The sequence below is a fragment of the Alternaria dauci genome, chromosome 1, assembly GCF_042100115.1.
Source record: "Alternaria dauci strain A2016 chromosome 1, whole genome shotgun sequence".
In the NCBI taxonomy this organism is placed as follows: Eukaryota; Fungi; Ascomycota; class Dothideomycetes; order Pleosporales; family Pleosporaceae; genus Alternaria; species Alternaria dauci.
The window spans coordinates 1,358,260-1,377,328 of NC_091272.1; the positions used below are offsets into that span (position 1 = coordinate 1,358,260).

A 19,069-nucleotide genomic window follows, 5' to 3' on the forward strand; every position below is an offset into this window, starting at 1 on the left:
CGTGCGCGATAGACAAGATGATGTCTCTGGATGCATTCGGCATTTGGTTGGTGATGAGAGAAATGGGGAAAGAGAGCCGGTGATAAAGCTGGCCGGCGACTAGGGCGGCACCCCCGCAGCCTGTCTTGAGCTCGACTGGACGGCCCTCCCACCTTTCTCCACTCGACGCGCCCTACGAAGTGATAAGGAGGTGTTATTGCCTTGATAGCGCTCGTATGTAGTATATCAACCGCACGTTCAAGCAGTGCGCGAATCTGATTTTGATCAATTGTAACTCACACACGATCTGCTTATTCACAGCTAGGCTCCATCGCGTCTCATCCCAACATGGCACCCTCTGCTATCCAGACCGAACCAGCGCCCGTCGCGCATACCAAGCAGGTCGTCCCACGATCCAAAGACGACGCGACCAAGGAATTGACGCCCCTACAAGCCATATCGCAGGGCGTGTGCCTCCCTGGCATCCCACTCTTTTCCGCATACGACAAACATCGCGCATGGATACTATCGCACATGGCCGGTCAGTGCAGTACGCACGCGTTTCGAATGCATCCAACTGACGTATTCCAGGCGCTTTCCGCGTCTTTGCACGGAACGGCCTGACTGAGGGCATGAGCGGTAAGAATTGTCCCTGTACGACCTGCGTGTCAGACATACACTGACTCTGTATATTCACTTTCTAGGCCACATCAGTGTGAGGGACCCCGAGCATCCACATACTTTCTGGACCAACCCGCTCGGAAAGCATTTTGGCCTTCTCAAGGCATCGGATATGGTCTTGGTCGATTACGAGGGCAAGGTGGTGGGAGGCAACCAAAGCAGGCCTGCAAACGCAGCAGGCTTCCTTATACACTCGGCGATACACAAGGCAAGGCCCGATGTCAACGCGGCGTGCCACTGCCATGGAAAGGCAGGCAAGGCGTGGAGTGCCTTCGCAAAGCCATTGGAAATGCTGAATCAGGACGTCTGCTACTTCTACGGCGATGCACAAGCTGTGTATGAAGACTTTGGCGGCGTTGTCTTCAGCGAAGAAGAGGGCAAGAAACTGGCCGCCGCTTTGGGGCCAAAGGGCAAGGGCATGGTCCTGAGAAATCACGGCCTGCTGGTATGTGCCACGTCGCCTCCTCTCGGCATCCAGCTGACGCTGACACCACACAGACAGTGGGAGGTACCGTCGACGAAGCCGCATTCCTCTACACCCTCATGGAACGCTCTTGCGACGTTCAACTCAAAATTGAAGCGGCAGCCGCCAATGGCGTCCCCAAGGTGTATGTTGACGATGATGCAGCGGCATACACATTCAAGATGGCAAGCGACGCTGAGAGCTTGTACTGGGAGTTCCAGCCAGACCTCGAGTACGAGTACCAAATGAGCAATGGCGCCTTCGCGCATCCCGACTGCGACGAGGTAGTATGGCCGGGTTACTGATCGCCAAGATTGGTACTGCCGGCATCTACATTAGTACAAGCAAGTCGGTGTTTTCTGACTTATGCCACCAATGCGACAACAAATCCTCAAGGAAAGCACTATCCTTGGCTCTGAGACATTGATGTGAATGGCCCTAAATAGCTGAGTGAGTATCCTGGGCGCAACTCAGCGAATGCGGACAGAACGTGCTTTTTGCGGAATTCCGAGGTCCGTTCATCGGAAAGTTTATCCTTCTCCTAATACCCTGTCGCAATCTTCTCAAACGTCCCGTTCTATCTCCTATGTTTTCTTCACCAAGTGCTTCCAACTGCCAGCTGATCGCCGACGTTCAAGGTTCCCAGTCCGCGCTCTCCGCCCGTCGTGGTTCCATGTCCAGGCGCACAGGCAGAGCCAATTGGGCATCAAGGTCGATGCGGAGACACCGGACTCCATTCTTCCACGTAATTTGCTCTCCTTCCGCTGTCAGCAGCATCACGTCGTCATACGTTGAATGACTGCTCTGGGCTATGCGCCCATCTCACGTCTAGTACAGACGATTCCGTCTGTTAGCCTCTCTGGTGGAGTGAATTCTTGGCCACACTCTACGCTATACATACCAAGGCTGCCGCAGAGGCGACCGACCACAGATCCAAGAGCTATCGCCCACCTGCATCGGTTTCAGTGACCGTTTTCGGTTTGACGGCGGAGATTTCAATGACTCTGGCCATGCGTCGGTCTGGCGATTGGCATTCTCTTGGTTAATTTATACGCCTCTGCTCAGTAGCGGCGGCACATGCCTGGGGAGCTGCACGGCAGCGACGATCTGCGGGCAAGCTAAAGGTGGTGGATGTTGCACAGCGCGATTCGACGGGTCTAGGTCGGCGACCGTTTAGGCCATTCCGCTCCGCCGTGTGTGAATATATGCACCATTGCACAACCATCGTGAGTTATGTTATTTACAGGCAACGAGGCTACCTTGTCGTCGCATCACGCTAATGCCACGCGTCAAGACCTGCTAAGCAGTGGTAAGGTTACGCTTTGACCTTCCCGCAACGGACCGACTTTATGATACTCGTTGCGTGTCATCGTTTCAAGCAACTCAGCCTCTCCCGGCCATCCTTAACCGCTGGGCTTGTTACAGTACACTGTGGTCACGATTTCTCCACGCCAAGTCTCCGCACTGTTGAACCTCCATTGTTAATGCATTGGCAGCAGCCACAAGACCGTTCCTCGCCAAGGTCGCGGGATCGACTGAAAGTGGCAACGGAGCTATCTCGCCCCTGCGCTATTGCTCTCGGCAACCAAGAGTTTGTTATGGAAGCAGGGTTCATGCTTCAGCATCTAGGCTTTTAGGAGGGTAGACCGGAATGTTTGGTTTCCATTACACAAGCTCGTGCCGCACCCCAAGAAAACCAAGTCCATTTCATAATCGTACTTGCTGCGCAGCCAGAGGGGGCTGCGCAAAGGTAGTAAAGAGATGGGCTGCTTGGCAGTGGTAAACTATGCATGGTGCGCATAGAAAACGTGAATACTGTGCGCTTGGCGGCTTTGCAGTAAACAGCAGAGCTTTGTGCTTACAGAGCTAGGACAGTCCCGTGAATTAAAACGGCAAAGTCTCATTTTGTGGCTTCTCTAGATCACATATAAGATGTCCTCGCACCGCAACAACGTTTGGTACCACAGTAACTTAATCAGTCATCCAACCGACTCTTTCCATTCTCACATCACGCAAGAATCTGCACTGTCACCATGCTGTTCCAATCTATCATTCTGGCCGCCGCCACTCTGGCACCCACAGCGCTCGCCTGCCCCCAACACACCAACGCCAAACGCCATGTACACCTCACCACAAGACAACAAGTCACTCCGGGCAATGTGACGGACAACGACTGGGCCTACGAAGCATCCTTCAACTGGGGAAGGATCCACTCCGACTACCACCTCTGCCAAACCGGAACCCAACAATCTCCCATCGCCCTCTCGCTCGGCAACGGACTGTCCCTCAACCATGTGCCTAGCTTCATTCAGTACAACGGCAGCATCGCCGGCAACTTTTACAACTGGGGCTACGGTCCCGCCTTCACCGTTGCACACGCGGAGGAGGTAGTAGAGGGCGAAATTGATTGGACGACGCACCCTAGCTTCACCTACGACAACGAGACCGTGTACCTCAAGGGCTGGCACATTCACGCCCCAGCTGATCACTCCGTTAGCGGTGATCGCAGCAAAGCGGAGCTCCATCTCGTCCACGTCGACGCCACTGGCCACGAGAAATCCGTCATGGCTATTCGCCTCGACCCTGGTAACAGGAACTCGACTTTCTTTGAGCAACTGCCTGACATGATTGGCTACACAGAGATGGGTATTGAGCAGCCTACTACCATGGACTTTACGTCTCTGCTCCAGAGCGTTCTTTACTTCAACGAGTTCTGGACGTACCAGGGTAGCTTGACCAGCCCGCCGTGCACGGAGGGCATTCGCTGGTTCGTCGCTAGACAGATTCTCTTCACTGGTGTCGATCAGATGAGGGCTATTCTCGGTGCTAGCACCTACTCTGCGAGGGCGGAGCAAGAGGTCTGGCAGCACAGGATCAATGAGTAAACAGTCTTGCGTTTAAGAATCTTCACCCATATCGAGGAGCCACAATTTGGTGGTCGAAGAAGTCATTTTGTTTTAGCATAGAGGTATTGGAGAAAGCGAGGCGTTGGTGGCAGGGAAGCATTTTACTTGCGAATTCTCTCATTCTGAGAGAACCTCTTCGTTCGGGTCGTTGAGAATGGAGGAGGTTTTGATTAGCTCAAGTTGATATACGTCATCGCAGTACCATGGGACGAAGTGCAGAGATAAGACGGCAACCGTGGTACAGCATCGTGGATAGGGAAGTAATCGGCCTACATTCTTTCGGTTCATCTTTAGAATCCTTCTTGCGCAAATATACCTTCCAAATTCTTTGATGAATCAAAACAACAAATGGTCTAGCCGCTCTCTACCATGCACAGTGTCCACCATCAACTCTCAAATCCTACAAGGCTCCGATTAGCTCCAAAGCCCCTATTTCAATCACAATGGGCGAGATCAACTCACAGCACCAGTAACATAACTACTCCCCTCACTCAACAAAAACAACACAGGCGCCCGAAACTCCTCGGGCACGCTAATCCTCCCTAACATATTCTGCCTAGCCCACTCCTCCGTCAGCCCCCTTTTCCGCGCCTCCGCGCTGAGCGGCGTGTCGATATGCCCGGGACTAATAGTGTTAACCCGAATCGGCGGGTATTTTTTCCGAGGCTCTTGGCTGGGGTTCGGGTTCGTTGCTGTGACCGTGCTGCCTGGGAAGGTGTTCTGCGGATGACCCCATTCTGCCGCGAGCGAACGGGCGAGTTGGTGCACAGCCGCTTTTGAGGCGTTGTATGCGGCGGTGTTGATTCCGTGGTTGGATATGTGACCGGAGATTGAGGCAAAGAGTACGATGCTTCCTGGGAGCGAGGTGGCATGGAGTTCATTTGCCACGGCGCGGGCGATGAGGAAGGTGCCGGAAACGTTGATGTCGAGGATCTTGCGAAATGTCATAATGGGGTAGTCACATGCATCGCTCTCTCCAGAGATTGCGGCACATGAGACAAGACCACGGATCGGATGGCGGAGAGTGGTACGGAGGGTGGTGAAGGCTGACGTGATACTAACTTCATCCTGGACATCCAGAGTCTGGAAAATTGCCAAAGTGTTGTTTGATTTAGCATGTCCCTGAATCAAACCTAAGGACTGTTATAACAGACTTGATGGTCTTGCTTTTGCTAGCATACTCCAAGCTTCGGAGCTGGGGCTCGAAACATCGACAAAGACGACGTCTCCGCCACTTTCCAGGATTGCTTTACCAACAACGGTGCCCACTGCACCAGCACCTCCGGAAACTGAAGGCTGTGTTAGATCTAGGTAGATTTCCAGTCAGTGAGCCAAACTTATGATAGTCCGCCTGTCTAGCTTGAAAAGTTCCTTCGTCGCAACGTGACTGGGTGCAGGATGCGTCATGATGGAAAGCAAGAATGACAACTTCCAGAAGTCGCGAAAGTAATGATTTTGTAACGCAATCCAGGTGTACACAATGGTGGCTAGTTGAAAGCGGGGTTATGACGTAAGATAATGGCAGAAACAGGTGGTGCATACTGGTTGATCACCCTCGTTCAGTCGGCTGCCCTTCGCACCTTGACCAGTAGAAACCGCAGATGGCTCCTGTATCAAAGAAGTGGTTATGTTTTTAGGGCTATCAATACATAAGTGAGTCTACTTTTAAGGCATCCTTGATTGCACAGTATCTGAGCACGCCTATACATTTGCCCAGCAAAGCTAGGTAGTTGACGAAGGGCTTATTGTTCAATGCATTTCGCGAAGCTTTATGAGCGATCATGACGCCTGCAGTATACGGGGTGTTACTAAGATGTTTTGTTAGCATATTTTCGGGCTCATGGCGTATGTCTGAAATACATGCACAGCCAGCACACTTGCACTACTTTGCCTTCCTGTAACATAAGATCCATGACGGAAGCGTTCAGTTCCGCGGCCTGATATCCTTCTTCGATCGCTCGTCGTGCTTCTGTAGGGAGAGCTACTTTACCATCCGCATTTAGCGGAATGTACGCGATAATCAGTCGCCTTAAAAGCAGCATCATTGCTGACAGATAAAACAGATGGACGTAGTATATCACCGGACGGAACGTAGCTGTGATATCGCTGTCTTCTCCCCCAACAGGGAAGCAACGGACATCCAATGAGGAAGACGCGCATGAAATTTCGACAATCGTCCACGAAACTCAAGTATGGTGTCTTCATGCACAGGGGCTTTGGTTGGTAGGCGACGGAGCAAGCTTGCCTTGATGATGGAAACTTTGACGCATTCACGACGGATCATGTCTTCTGGCGGTATGTCCAATTCGTCCTGAGGTAAATGAACGTCTGGAATTACCGAATCTGAATCATGGCCAAGTGATGCGCTTAGCCAACTAATGCAAGGTCAACGCTGCTATGGATTCACTCAACATGAAATCAGTACTCACCATTGCAAGTGAACAAGAGTCCTATATGTGCGGCGAATATCCTCGTAGTAACTGAGAGACCAGTCTGGCGGACATTGTTTAAGACTGATCTTGTGATTACGAGGAAGACTTAGTCCAAGTTCTAGAAATAGTCAGTGGTGACCTGTTTTAGAATCATACCAATGTAAGCTAGAGCGACTGTGGCTTTGAAGACGATATTGTACATTGAAAGCAATGCACATAGCTTCATTGCTCGAAGCGGATTGAACGATATGGCAGAGTCTAGTCCATGCTTTGCGACTGCGTAAAAGTAGTCAGTGAATTCGGGTGGCGGCGCCGTTGCTGGATCAGCGAGTTGGAAGTGTACGACGCCGATGGCTGCCATGCCTGCAAGCTCTACAGCGTATGTACGCAATTGGATATTATTTCCGTTGATGAACACATCTCCAAGTGGTATGTGGCTATTGCCTGAGGCCTTCATTGCTGCAATGCTTACTTGAACGTCGTCCTTGTTCATGACGTAAAAAAGCGCACCCACGCAGTCGAAGAACATCTCCAGTGAGCCGTCGATCTTGTCGACGGATGCATCTTTCTGATTTGGAGCAAGTAGGGTAACGGCCGTCAAGTTGTACTCCTTCTTTCGAGCAACGGAGAACTTGGGATGATCCATAATTTCTGGCATAGTGAGCATTGCCGAGGTCGGGGAATCGTTCGTTGTCGATGGATAGTTCTTGCTGACATTGGTTTCGAGGGGTGCTGCAGTCATGGAAGAACTAGGATGACTCATTTCGAAGTTCTTGAAGATAACACTGAGATCTTCACCCTGAGAAGCTCGCATGTGTCGCAACAATGCTGCAGCTTTGGTCGGAGAGGCTGTCTGTAGATACCACACAACTTCATATAATGAGGTCTTGTCGTTCTCTAGCTCTTCGATCTTTCTCTTCTGCGCCTGGGCGAGCAACGCGCCAGTAGGCGGATCATACCCACATGTTGACTCTCGCTCCACGCAGGAACGACAGACTGGTCTGACACCATCACAATGTTTGACATTAGCTTCTGTTCGAGAAAAGCATTTTCAGCCTTGGCGACGGATGAAGTGAAAGACCTTGGTTCTCCGGGCGCGGCATGTGACACAAGCTGCCGCCACTCTTGAAAGAGTACGGTTGGTAGATCCTGCTTTACTGTTGCCAGCCGCAACGGTAGGAACACCTTCAGGACGCGGTGCTAAGTCTCTGTAGGAGGACATTACGACGGCTCGAATAGACGACTAGCGCGAAGACTTAGGCAGTGGTCTAATTTGGACGCAGTGGCAACGCGCTAATAGATCAGTCATCTGCATGGTAATATGAACGGTGAAGCAGCGCAAGGCACGCGAGGGTGTGGGACATGGCCGAGGCACGCACAACTCAAGGCTATGATTGTCTGGAGCTAGCGCGCTAGCCACATGACATCAGCATTCCGTTGTTCCAGCATCATCATTTGCGTTAACCACAATTCTTGTACGGGGCTGTTTGGATCGCGATTGTATCAAAGGATGCTGCAAATAATTACGCTGGTCTACAGAGTGGTGCCACTTGCCGGAGGAAAGGTCGAAGTCGCGCCTAGGCTGCCGCGGGGTCGGGGTCGAGCGCAAAACAAACCTCAACGGAGGTTTGCAAATGCTGTCCTGACTTCATCTCCGCACGTGAGTTTTGCGTCAATAGCTTTTCGTACGAGGACTTGTGCGCATCACGAGTAAGACACATTTCAAAATCGACCATGCGTGTAAACGAATTCGCCATTAACGCGACAGCCGCCACGGCATGAGGGCTCGATTGCAGCCTGACCATCGAAAGGCCGGTACCATACGCGCACCCGAACGATACATCAACATTCATCACTCTACTCATGCATAAAAAATTACAGCGTGCTGCTCTTAGACTCGAAAAGCTTTGTACGTATAGGTTTTTATTACCAGTGAGGGATTAGTTCTGCAACCTCAAACGTTTTGTACACCCCGACTGGTACTTCTCTGAGACTCACGAAGACTTCCACTATCATATAGGCTCTCGCGGCTGAGTACAGAAGCACGATAGGAGCAAGAAGCGCGAGTTCCCACATCAATATAGGCTTAGCCTTGCGTTGCTCTTGTTCGAAGGCGTCCAGGCGATTGATCGTATCCTGGCGCGTAGTGACTTTGACGTTCTCTTCGTCTGCCTGTAAAATATCTGGAGCCTGTTTCAATCGAAGCCAGATGAGGTATTTGTCCCAACGTCCAAAGCGCTGTCGAGCCGCACATGTCTCAAAAATCCAGAAGAACACAGTAACTCCTGTGAATAGCGAACTGAACACACGCCATAGCAGAAGCTCCGTTTTTGTTGGAAACGAGAAGTTCCACGCGATCATGTGTGAGGCAGCATAAGCCGAGGTCAAGCAGAAGAGCCCAAATTTCTCGAATGTGCAGATGTCGGGAAAGCGATCGTTCGGGAATTTTCGTAGTGGCCGCTCCGGGTGATCCCATCGACGATTCATATAGCCCATAACGTCGTAGCTGCAAGTGAAAGACTCTTTCGCAACAAAGTCAAGAGGTGTGTGTCGATATGGTGCAGCAGCAGCCGGACCAGCGTTAAGCAGAATATGAGCAGTCGTGACATCCGTGGTAAGCACAATACCCCTCTGTACATCAGCTGGCTTGTGCAGCCAACAGAAGAAGGTTCCAAATGTGCAAAATACAATAGCTCCAGCTGATAACTCCAAGGTTGTAGTAGAGAGCCTCAGTGCAGCCCGACCCAACAGCTGAATCACCAACCAGCTGGCCTGGACCAAAGTAATAAGCTTCGCCAAAGTATCGGCTTTGGACTTGTCCCATATCTCTTCAGCCGTTATATCAGGACACTTGATGTACTCTTTCTCAACAAGGTATGCCAGCTGCCGGCCATTGACAAGAAACGGGGAACTGTCCCTTGGCTGAAGTAGAATGCCTCCCATATCTGCAAAGAAGCCGTGTCGAATCGTCCAATTCGTATGACCCAAGCGATGGAATCGTTTCTTCGATCGTCGAGCGGATGCGTACTGTCCGATAGCGATTGCAAGGACAATTTCAGGCCCAACTATGGCCCAGAACATCCATTTTGCTTTGCGGAAGAAGATGTCGCGCTTCGAGTCGTCAGGATGAGGAATGTTGAGACAGACTGCTGTCCATGTACAGAGAAAGATTGTCAGAAAAGAGGACCAGATGATATCCATCGTACCTCTACTGTCTGGGGCAGACACCCACCCTGACACAGTCGGATGTACGATGGCCACAGTGTTGTTGGTCATGATTGATGTATACCAAGTCAGGTCACTGAGGCGGTACATGCTAGTTACATGTATATGATCAGTATCATCATAAAAACAGAAGGTAAATGCAGGAGGTGTGAGGCTGAAGCGCTTCCTTTGGTAGTGGTGGCATCCTTTACAGCTCGTTCACCATCACTGCACGTCTCAGATATGAAGGACGCGGACTCAGTCGCTGAAATGTGCCCTGTCACTGCCAGTTTCATTCCAATTTCCTGAGAGAAGGAAGGCAACGTGCGTTGTCTTGGTAGAAAAAACTTGTACTCGTACCCCCATGTGATACCGAATGCGCTTCATAGCGATAACTGTGCCGCGATAATACGACATGGAGATGAACTGAAGCTTAACCGAGCCAACGAACACGCATTGTATAGCGCCGGGTGGCAGGCGCGAAGGTTACCGAAACACATCAGGCCCAAGCGAGTTAAGTTGTCGACCCCACATGCTCTCCTAACACCATTGTTGCCTGTAGCTGATACCACACCCAGAACGCATATCCCCTTCATAATGCCATGACAGCCCGAACCCCAACTCCAGCTCTGGAGTCGCAACACATCGAAGCTGCCAACATGGTCAAAGACGCAACACTCTCACCAGCTTCCACATCCTCAGCTCGCAGCAATTCCCCAATACTACACGACAAGAAAGATGTCGAACCATACTGGCCTGTCATAGGAACAAAAGACGATATCCCAACATGGCTCCAAGATAATGACTTCATTGTTGGCGGACATCCCATGCCGACGCATTCATACAAAAGATCCTTTCGCCTCTGGCGTTGCCTCCATATGGAAACGATGAACATATGGACTCATCTTCTGGGCAGTGCTGCATTTGTGGGGGCTGGCATCACGCTGCACAGATTTGCCATCTCGAGCAGACTCAATCTCACGACTGGCGACAAGTTTGCCTTTGGCATTTCTTTGACCGCAGCAGCTCTGTGCTTCGGACTCAGTACGACGTTCCACACACTACGGAGTCACTCTTATAACATTCACCATCGCTGGGGCCGTTTCGACATCTTCGGCATATGTCTCCTTGCTCTGGGTGGGGGCTCATCAGCCACGTATTATGCTGCTCGCTGTGATCCCGTGGCCCAGCGCGTATATTGGTGTCTCAACGGGAGCGCTGCTGTCGCCGCTGCTGTTGTATTGTTCGATACTGGGGGTGGTGGAAATAAGATGCGGACGCTTCGTGGTGGTACTTTTAGTGCTCTTGCACTCACAGCCATGCTTCCAATCTTCCACGGCATCGGCAAACTTGGATGGAGTCGTGCATGTGAAGAAATCGGCGCTCAGTGGTATCTCACTGAAGGATTGGTCCTATTGTTTGGGGTTTCCTGCTTCGTTGGAAGACTGCCAGAGCGACTCAGTCCCGGCTCGTTCGACATATGGGGCCACTCTCACCAGATACACCATATCTGTGCTGTCTTGGGCCAGGCTTTTCACATAGTCGCCCTTGTAACAGGATATAAGTTCCGGAATGCGCATCCGACTTGTTGACCGAGAGCGTTGGGCAGGCTCCAGGGCAGTAATGCAGTAATAAGTAGCGATATTCTCCAAACGCAATGGCGGGTTCACGAAATGAACTGTTTGGAACTGAGAGACCATCGTCAGCGTGTCTGATTCTTCTCATGTACATTTGCAAGCGTGCAACCATCGGCGGAACCGCAATGACTAAACCCCGCCTCCGTTCTGCATCATGGGATCCCACATCATGGGATTCCACCATGCAACGCGCAATGTAACATCAAGCACTGATGACATTTTGGCGTTCTTAAATTTGGTGTCGGTGCAGCGTTGTTGGGAAATGTTCTCAAGAGCTCAGGGATGACGGGCGAGGCTAAGCGACGCGTACCTAGCGACTGCTGCATCACGACAGCCGCCTGCGCAGCAGCTGTTAACCCTCAACCAACCCTCAGCCACCATGTCGGCCTCGACCGAGTCGAGCGCAACTAACGTGGGCTCTCATGATGAGGATGCGCCCCGGGTTGAAGCGTTGTTCCTTATCAAATTCGACAAGAAAGTCGGGTACGTCATGCGACACTTGGACAGGCTGAGTAGGTATCGTCGCGGAGCAAGGCGCTGACCAGCTACAGCTACACCATTGCTTGGAAACGCACAACGACGCCGGATATTTCCTTGGACAACGCCGTCGAATACAAATCGCTGCCCTCGGGTCTACACTCTGTGCAGAATGACCTCGTCTACTTTACCCATGATGGATATGCCGGACTCAGCGCATTCGCAAAGGGTGAAGCGAGTGAAGAGGATCGCAATGCCACCTTCGTTTCTGTCGGAATATTAGTGCAGAAAGAGGGCAAGTTTGGCAGGCTTGGACGGAGTTGGCTGCTTGCCGGCCGTTTGGAGAGGTTGGCTGCGTCCCTGGCGGACGATCCGGAAGCTGTGACGCCGTTGGACGAATTCTGGCAGGAACAGGTGTCAAGACATGACAAAGGGCATGTCTCTGACGAAGGCGAGCCCAAGGGTCACAGCAGAGCGCGCGCAATCTCGACTGTGAGCGCCGTCATCAAGGACGAGGAGAGCCTCCCAGACTACCACCCAGCTCTATCGATACAGCGCTTCCTGGATACATTCGGCCCATTGGTCTTCCGGCTGCAACAGGCGGCTCTGCTGAGGAAACGTATTCTCTTTGTGGGCATCCCCCCGGTCAGGACTGCTTGCGAATTCGGTACGTTTTGGACGTCGCGCCTGGACTTCTCTCAGCTAACGGGCCAGTCTACAACCTCTCTGTCCTCTCTAGCATCTCTCCCCGCGACACCGAACGGCTAGCGCCGGAAACCGAAAACCTCTTACGTCTACCCTCCCTCTTCTCCGTCGGCGTACACGACATTCCTCTCCTCGAACACCTTCGCAACCCCAAACACGGCGGACACACACCCGGCCTTGTGCCTTCAGAGGGTTGGGTCGCGTGTACGACTGACGAAATCATCGTCACAAAGACACAGCTGTACGACATCATTGTCGAACTGCCACCTACATATGATGCGCCGCCGCAAGAGCGACGATGGCCACGGATACGGACCAGCGATGGCAGCTTGATCAAGGCTAGCCAGCGGGACGTTGCGCGCTACAAGCTGCTACACAAAGAGCTATTCAAACAGCGCAACAGATCGGAAACGTCGCCCGAGCCATATTCCGACGAAGAGAACGACGATGCGGCGCCCCTGCTGTCCCGAGACGAGGTCGATACCAAGCGTGCCGACGACGACTTCAACGAAGCATACGATGACACGGTGGTAGAGCCGACAACATGGTCAAGACTTGCATACATGGGCTACATGTGGTGGGCTTCAGCTGGCGAGAGAGATGCATACACGACAGCGGAGCGGGAGACTGATCGGGAGCTGATTGGTGACCTCGCTGCTTACTCGCAGTCGTTGGAGACAGCAATCATTGCATATTTCCACCGCCAGTCCTCATTGCTCCTACGGTCGCTATCGCAAATCATCGAGGCGGACACCCAAGGCGAAAGGGAGGAGGATGATAATGATAGCGATGCAGTGATTGTCGATAGAGACGACTTGTCGCGCATGGGACTAGACACATGGTCAGAGGCTGACCGCGCCTTTGTACAGGAGTTTGGCAGTCTGTACTTTGGGCGCACTGTTGGGGTTAAGGGCAGTGAGGTCGAGTGCTGCGGTCTGAGGGTCCCTCTCTTCTAGCTGAGCTGGAAGCGTTTAGCTAGCCACAAACCGGCTGGCTCCCGGTCGCGTGAACGGCGTTAATGGTAAAGGCAGACTGGTGTGGTGTACGTCAATGCAAATCTACTTGTTGCGGGCAATCCGCTCCATTGCATTAGTGTGCGTTTCTCTATGGGTATGTGCCTGGAATACCCGCTGTCTGTCGGACTCACAGGCTGAAAAGGAATTTCAACAAACAACTGGTCAACGGTTGTGAACACGCACCAGTTCTATGCGCACCTCTGTCATCGTGCTTCGTGTTTTCGTGGAGAGTCCCGAACGCTTCGTAAAGCAATCAATCCGGTCGTGTTGATTTGTCGGCTTGCAATAGTTCAGGCAGCCCGAAATCGGACCCCGCAATTGAATGCACAGGGCGCGCGCAAGCGAATTTCTGCGCCCCGCATCGTCATATGCCATTGCCAGTAGCCGGCTTAGAGGCTTAGTATCACCGACCAAAGTTTTCTTTTGTTGTGAATCATACGGTGAATCATACCTATTGCTGTACTAATACCCTGCCTGCGCGCTCTTCTCCGACGTCTTTTCAATACTCAGAAAGTGTTGGCTCCTTGTGAACACGCCCAAAATAATCTTCTGGCTCTTCATCTTTTTTGGAGCGAACAAACGACAGTCCACTGCGCAGAGTAGAGCCTCAAGCAACCCGCTGATCTAGTCTCCAACAAGATGCCTATGCTCAAGGAGCCATGGAAGAAATACCAGCCTTTCAAACCACTGAACCTGCCAGACAGGACATGGCCTAACAAGACAATCGACAAGCCACCCCGCTGGCTGTCAACGGACCTGAGAGACGGCAACCAGAGTTTAGTCGATCCCATGGTAAGCATCACCCCACCAAGATGGTCGCTCCAGTACGCGGAATTGACACGGACCTCAGGATGGCGCGCAAAAATGGGACTACTTCAACATGCTGGTCAAGCTCGGCTACAAGGAAATCGAAGTCTCCTTCCCGTCCGCGTCGCAAACTGACTTTGACTTCACACAACGCCTCATCCAAACGCCCGGCATCGTGCCAGACGACGTATGGATCCAGGTTCTCTCGCCATGTCGCAAAGAGCTCATCCGCCGCACCGTCGACTCCCTCAAGGGTGCGCGCAAGGCCATCCTGCACCTGTACCTTGCGACCAGCCCGTGTTTCCAGCAAATTGTCTTCAACATGAACGATGACGAGACGATTGCCCTCGCGGTCGAATGCACAAAGTACGCGCGCTCAATAACCAAGGACGATCCTGAGCAGGCCGGCACAGAATGGGCATATGAGTTCTCGCCAGAGACCTTCTCAGACTCATCGCCCGAGTTCGTCATCAAGGTCTGCGAGGCTGTCAAAGCGGCATGGGAACCCAGTGTCGAGAACCCGCTCATCTTCAACCTCCCAGCCACGGTAGAAATGTCGACGCCCAACGTCTACGCCGATCAGATCGAGTACTTCTGCAAGAACATTTCCGAGAGGGAGAAGATTTGCGTCTCTCTGCACCCGCACAACGATCGGGGATGCGCGGTTGCAGCAGCCGAACTGGCACAAATGGCGGGCGCAGACCGAGTAGAAGGCACACTGTTTGGCAATGGAGAGCGCACTGGAAACGTCGACCTCGTTACCCTGGGCCTGAACCTGTACACACAAGGCATACACCCAAACATCGACTTCTCGGATCTGAAGTCGATCATCGATATGGTCGAGAGCTGCAACAAGATTCCGGTACACCCACGCGCACCATACGGAGGTCAGCTTGTCGTGTGTGCCTTCAGTGGCTCGCATCAAGATGCGATCAAGAAGGGCTTCCAGATGCGCAAGAAGAACGGCGCGACCAACGAGAGTCGATGGCAGATCCCGTACCTGCCTCTGGACCCGCAAGATATTGGCCGCACATACGAAGCGATCATCCGCGTCAACTCGCAGAGTGGAAAGGGCGGAATTGCCTGGATCATCCAACGCCAGCTGGAACTCGACCTTCCTCGTGGTCTCCAAATTGCCTTCTCCAAGATCGTACAAAAGGAGACGGACATGCTCGGCCGCGAACTCCTTCCTACCGAGATCACGAACCTCTTCGAAGAGGCCTATCACCTCAAGCGCAACCCTCGCTTCTCTCTAGTCGACTACGAGATCAAGGCCGACCGTTCAGAGACACCTCTGCCCCCACAAGACGGGCGGACAGCCAGCAGCCGCAATCTGCGCCGTATCTTCAACGGCGTCATTGAGATTGACGGCCAGGAACACAAGATCCAGGGATCGGGTACTGGTGCGCTGTCGTCGCTGGCCGATGCACTGAGGAGTCTGGGCATCGACCTTGACGTTGTAGACTACAACGAGCACACCATCGGTACGAGCAAAGATGCAAAGGCTGCAACCTACATTGGTTGCACAGCTGCACAAAGCAGTCAAAAGGTCTGGGGTGTCGGTATCCACCAGGATGTGGTTCAAGCGTCTCTCATCGCCATGCTGAGCGCTGCTTCCTCAGTAAGTCTTACTCGTCACTCTTCATGCAAAGCTCTTTGCTAACACAACACAGTTCCTTTCATCGAGACCTACCACACCCATTCCCTTCCGCCCCAAGCGATCGAATACGCTCGACATCCCCAGCCCAGAGTCAAGCCCGTCCCGAAACGACAAGAAGGGGGGTAGCACAATAGTGGATAGGCTTGAGGCTGCTGTTAATGGCGATCAAGCGGATGTGAAGAGTGCGGGCGTGTAAGCTTCCTAAGTTTTCTTCATGTTTCACATTGCAAGCTCTACTTTCACGCATGGCGCCCACAGCATTTGGGTATCAAAAGGTCAGGGAATTGGTGTTCAAAAAGTGCTACATAAGTTGAATGAATGAGTAAACAGAGTCAGCCACCGTCATGTACTATAGAACTTTACACAGAAGGTAAGGAAACATGAACATATTGCATAGGCAATCAACCGAGAATTTGAGCGATACAGCTGTCGAACCTAACACTTGTTCCTGGCCAACAGTAAGACACATCCGACATCGGCCCATTCTCTTACTACGCTTACCGCCGGCGCATTAGTACGTAGGGGTGGGTACCTGTTGGTTCTACTCCGAGAAATGACCCGATAAGGGAGATACCGCGGACCGAACCATCTTCACCACCCCAACCCGTATTACCATATCAATACATACAAACAGGAACCCCTGCACAATACGCCGAACGAAATCTCTCACCCAACAAACTCTCTCACAATTTATCGTCATGGCAGCAGCAGTAGCCACCGACGCCCGTCGCACCGACGACATCCCCCCAGCCCCAGCCTACTTCCCCACCTCGGCCGACTCCCCCCTCCACCCCCCAACAGCCCTGTACACGTCTCTCCGCCGCCTCTCCCCCACCACAGACCTGACCAAAACCCAAGACTTTGTTGTCCCTCCCCGCAGCGGAAAAGCCTGGACGGTACCTGCCGGCGCCTTGTTCCGTCTTTCCACGCCAGAAGGCCCGCAGGTGGGCGACTTGAACGTGTGGAACCGGCATGATCCCCGAGAGCGGTTCTGGGCTAGCAGGACGAGGCAGTTGCAGGGAAGTCATGTGGTGCAGGGTGATAGGTTGTGGAGTTGTTTGCCGTTTATGAGGCCGTTGTGTGGGCTGGTCGAGGATGGGTGTGAGATTAGGGATAGTGATGGGAAGGGGAAGGGGCGTGGGAGGGAGGCGGGGAGGGACGAGAGGGGTGGGGTTACCAAGTGGGGTGGGAGGTGTAATGATCTCTTGGGGACGAGGTGTGATCCGTATGGTATGTATGTTTTTTTATTTAGCAAGGTCGCTGTGCCGCTTTCGTTTTTTTTTTTTGGTTCATATTCTCCAGTTCAGTTTTGCCTAGGCCTGAAATCGGTAAGAGTGAGCTGACTAACTAATGTTTACAGTTGGAAACGTGCTAACAGGCGCCTCGTACGACTATCATTGTCACTCCAATCTTGTCCGTTCCGTTCTCCCCTACGGTCTTACAGAATTTGACGTGCACGATGTGCTCAATGTATTCCAAGTTACTGGACTAGATTCCCAGGGCCGTTACTTCATGGAAGCTAGCCCTGCAACGAAAGACAGCTTTCTTACGTTCTTCGCTGAGCAGGACTTACTCTGCGCGTTGAGCACGTGTCCCGGTGGAGACTTGAGTCGCTGGGGCTGGACTCAGGCGGAAGAGGCTAGTGGGAGCAAAGACGAGAAAGAGGGAGAAGACGACCAAGGAATGAAGAGTACGTGCCGACCCATCAGGGTGGAGGTGTACGAGATCAAAGAAGAGGTAAAAGAGAAGGTGTTGAAACAATGGAAGAAGCCTGAGAAGAGCGGGTACCGGGGCATGCATGGAATGGGTATCCCCTCAGGTGAAGCCTAGTACTTGTTACCGCCTCTACAGATTGTTTCTCCAATGAATCTTTCCGCCATCAATCACAATCGTATGACCGTTAATATGCCCACCAGCTCTACTGCTCAAGTACACAACCGCAGCAGCTATGTCTTCTGGCTTTCCCATCCTTCCGTTCGGATGCTTCTTTGCTAACGCCTCCTCGCCGGCCGCGCCCCCCATCAAAGCGCGTGTCATCTTAGTCACCATAACCCCAGGAGCAATTCCGTTAACAAGGACGTGTCTGGGCCCTAGTTCAACAGCGAGGTAACGTACAAGATGAAGGACTGCTGCCTTGGAAGCAGCATACGATCAAGCGTTTGTTTCGCCAGTTTCGCCAGTAACGATTCCTGCTACGCTGCCCATTGCAATGACGCGCGAGGGGTGCTGTGTTGTTGCGGCTTTTGTGAGCAAGGGTGTGAATCTAAGTTACGTCAGCCCTTTCATCCCCGCTAATTGAGTCTTCCCCTAGAGATCAAGGTAGAACAGAGAATGTGATGTAACTTACTTCTGAATCGTGAAAAATGTACCCTTGAGATTCAAATCCATGACTTTATCCCACGCATTCTTCTCGTCCGTCTCTTCAAATTTACTACCCCATGTAGTTCCTGCATTCACAAAGAGGATATCCACGTGATCGGTATGTTTGCTTACTTCTTGCACTAGACGATTGATTTCAGATAGCTTAGAGCTGTCCGCAGGGATGGCGTAGGCCTGTGCACCCGGGGATTTGTTGGGAAGCGCGTTTAGAGCTGCGGCGGCAGCGTCATAGTCGTCGGTTTCGCGTGAGGTGATGAATACCTTGGAACAGCCGGCTTGCAGAAGACTGGAGAGGATTAGGAAGGTGATACTAGGCGGAAAAGAGTTTGTACCCTGATGCTGCGTGGAGACCAAGGCCTCATGAGCCACCAGTCACGACAGCGACTTTACCCTTTAAGCTAAATATGTTGGAAAAGTCGTGCAATTGGACATCTTGTTGCGCGGACGTCATGGTTCTGTTGATGGGGGTTTGAGGACTTTGTGGTTATAGAGCGGTGCAGGCACTAGGACTGCCTCTGTGGACATGATTGTGGAGAAGAGGGTTGATTAATTGAATATTACTATTGTTCTTGTTGCGACCTGGGTGCTGACATCGATACATGAAGTTGCATCAAGGGTCAGGGGATGTACCGAGGATGGACGTTGCGCCAAGCCCCGTATGAGGGGTAGCTGGTTGAGTGCATGTTGTAGGGAGAACTGTCCTCGGGGAAATTGCTAGGGAAT

At 52.3% G+C, this 19,069-nt stretch overlaps 5 protein-coding genes across 5 annotated transcripts; 4 read left to right on the forward strand and 1 right to left on the reverse strand.

Annotated features, from left to right (window-relative positions):
• Window positions 1-119: 119 nt before the first annotated feature.
• Window positions 120-2,461, forward strand: ACET3X_000433 (uncharacterized protein). Its single transcript, XM_069447728.1, has 6 exons — window positions 176-213; window positions 301-520; window positions 571-618; window positions 684-1,105; window positions 1,159-1,635; window positions 1,770-2,349. Exons 2-5 carry the CDS (start codon window positions 328-330, stop codon window positions 1,426-1,428), a joined length of 933 nt encoding a protein of 310 aa, XP_069310675.1. The 5' UTR covers window positions 176-213; window positions 301-327; the 3' UTR covers window positions 1,429-1,635; window positions 1,770-2,349.
• Window positions 2,462-3,156: 695 nt separating this feature from the next.
• ACET3X_000434 (uncharacterized protein) lies at window positions 3,157-4,008 on the forward strand (the record flags this gene model as incomplete). Its single annotated transcript, XM_069447729.1, has 1 exon — window positions 3,157-4,008. One exon carries the CDS (start codon window positions 3,157-3,159, stop codon window positions 4,006-4,008), a length of 852 nt encoding a protein of 283 aa, XP_069310676.1.
• A 385-nt stretch (window positions 4,009-4,393) lies between these two features.
• ACET3X_000435 (uncharacterized protein) lies at window positions 4,394-7,128 on the reverse strand (the record flags this gene model as incomplete). Its single annotated transcript, XM_069447730.1, has 9 exons — window positions 4,394-4,429; window positions 4,492-4,697; window positions 4,734-5,162; window positions 5,211-5,325; window positions 5,693-5,837; window positions 5,890-6,135; window positions 6,168-6,372; window positions 6,511-6,579; window positions 6,618-7,128. 9 exons carry the CDS (start codon window positions 7,126-7,128, stop codon window positions 4,394-4,396), a joined length of 1,962 nt encoding a protein of 653 aa, XP_069310677.1.
• A 4,553-nt stretch (window positions 7,129-11,681) lies between these two features.
• On the forward strand, window positions 11,682-13,440 carry ACET3X_000436 (uncharacterized protein; the record flags this gene model as incomplete). Its single annotated transcript, XM_069447731.1, has 3 exons — window positions 11,682-11,785; window positions 11,854-12,446; window positions 12,494-13,440. The coding sequence occupies 3 exons, from the start codon at window positions 11,682-11,684 to the stop codon at window positions 13,438-13,440; spliced, it is 1,644 nt and encodes a 547-aa protein (XP_069310678.1).
• Window positions 13,441-14,139: 699 nt separating this feature from the next.
• On the forward strand, window positions 14,140-16,163 carry ACET3X_000437 (uncharacterized protein; the record flags this gene model as incomplete). Its single annotated transcript, XM_069447732.1, has 3 exons — window positions 14,140-14,292; window positions 14,351-15,928; window positions 15,981-16,163. 3 exons carry the CDS (start codon window positions 14,140-14,142, stop codon window positions 16,161-16,163), a joined length of 1,914 nt encoding a protein of 637 aa, XP_069310679.1.
• Between the last annotated feature and the right edge of the window lie 2,906 nt (window positions 16,164-19,069).

What these genes read in the sequence shown, in the direction of transcription:
- ACET3X_000433 (XM_069447728.1), top strand. Translation starts at nt 328, where the DNA reads ATGGCACCCTCTGCTATCCAGACCGAACCAGCGCCCGTCGCGCATACC. An exon ending in GATACTATCGCACATGGCCG is followed by an intron (nt 521 to 570) that starts GTCAGTGCAGTA and finishes GACGTATTCCAG; the next exon opens with GCGCTTTCCGCGTCTTTGCA. An exon ending in TGAGAAATCACGGCCTGCTG is followed by an intron (nt 1,106 to 1,158) that starts GTATGTGCCACG and finishes GACACCACACAG; the next exon opens with ACAGTGGGAGGTACCGTCGA.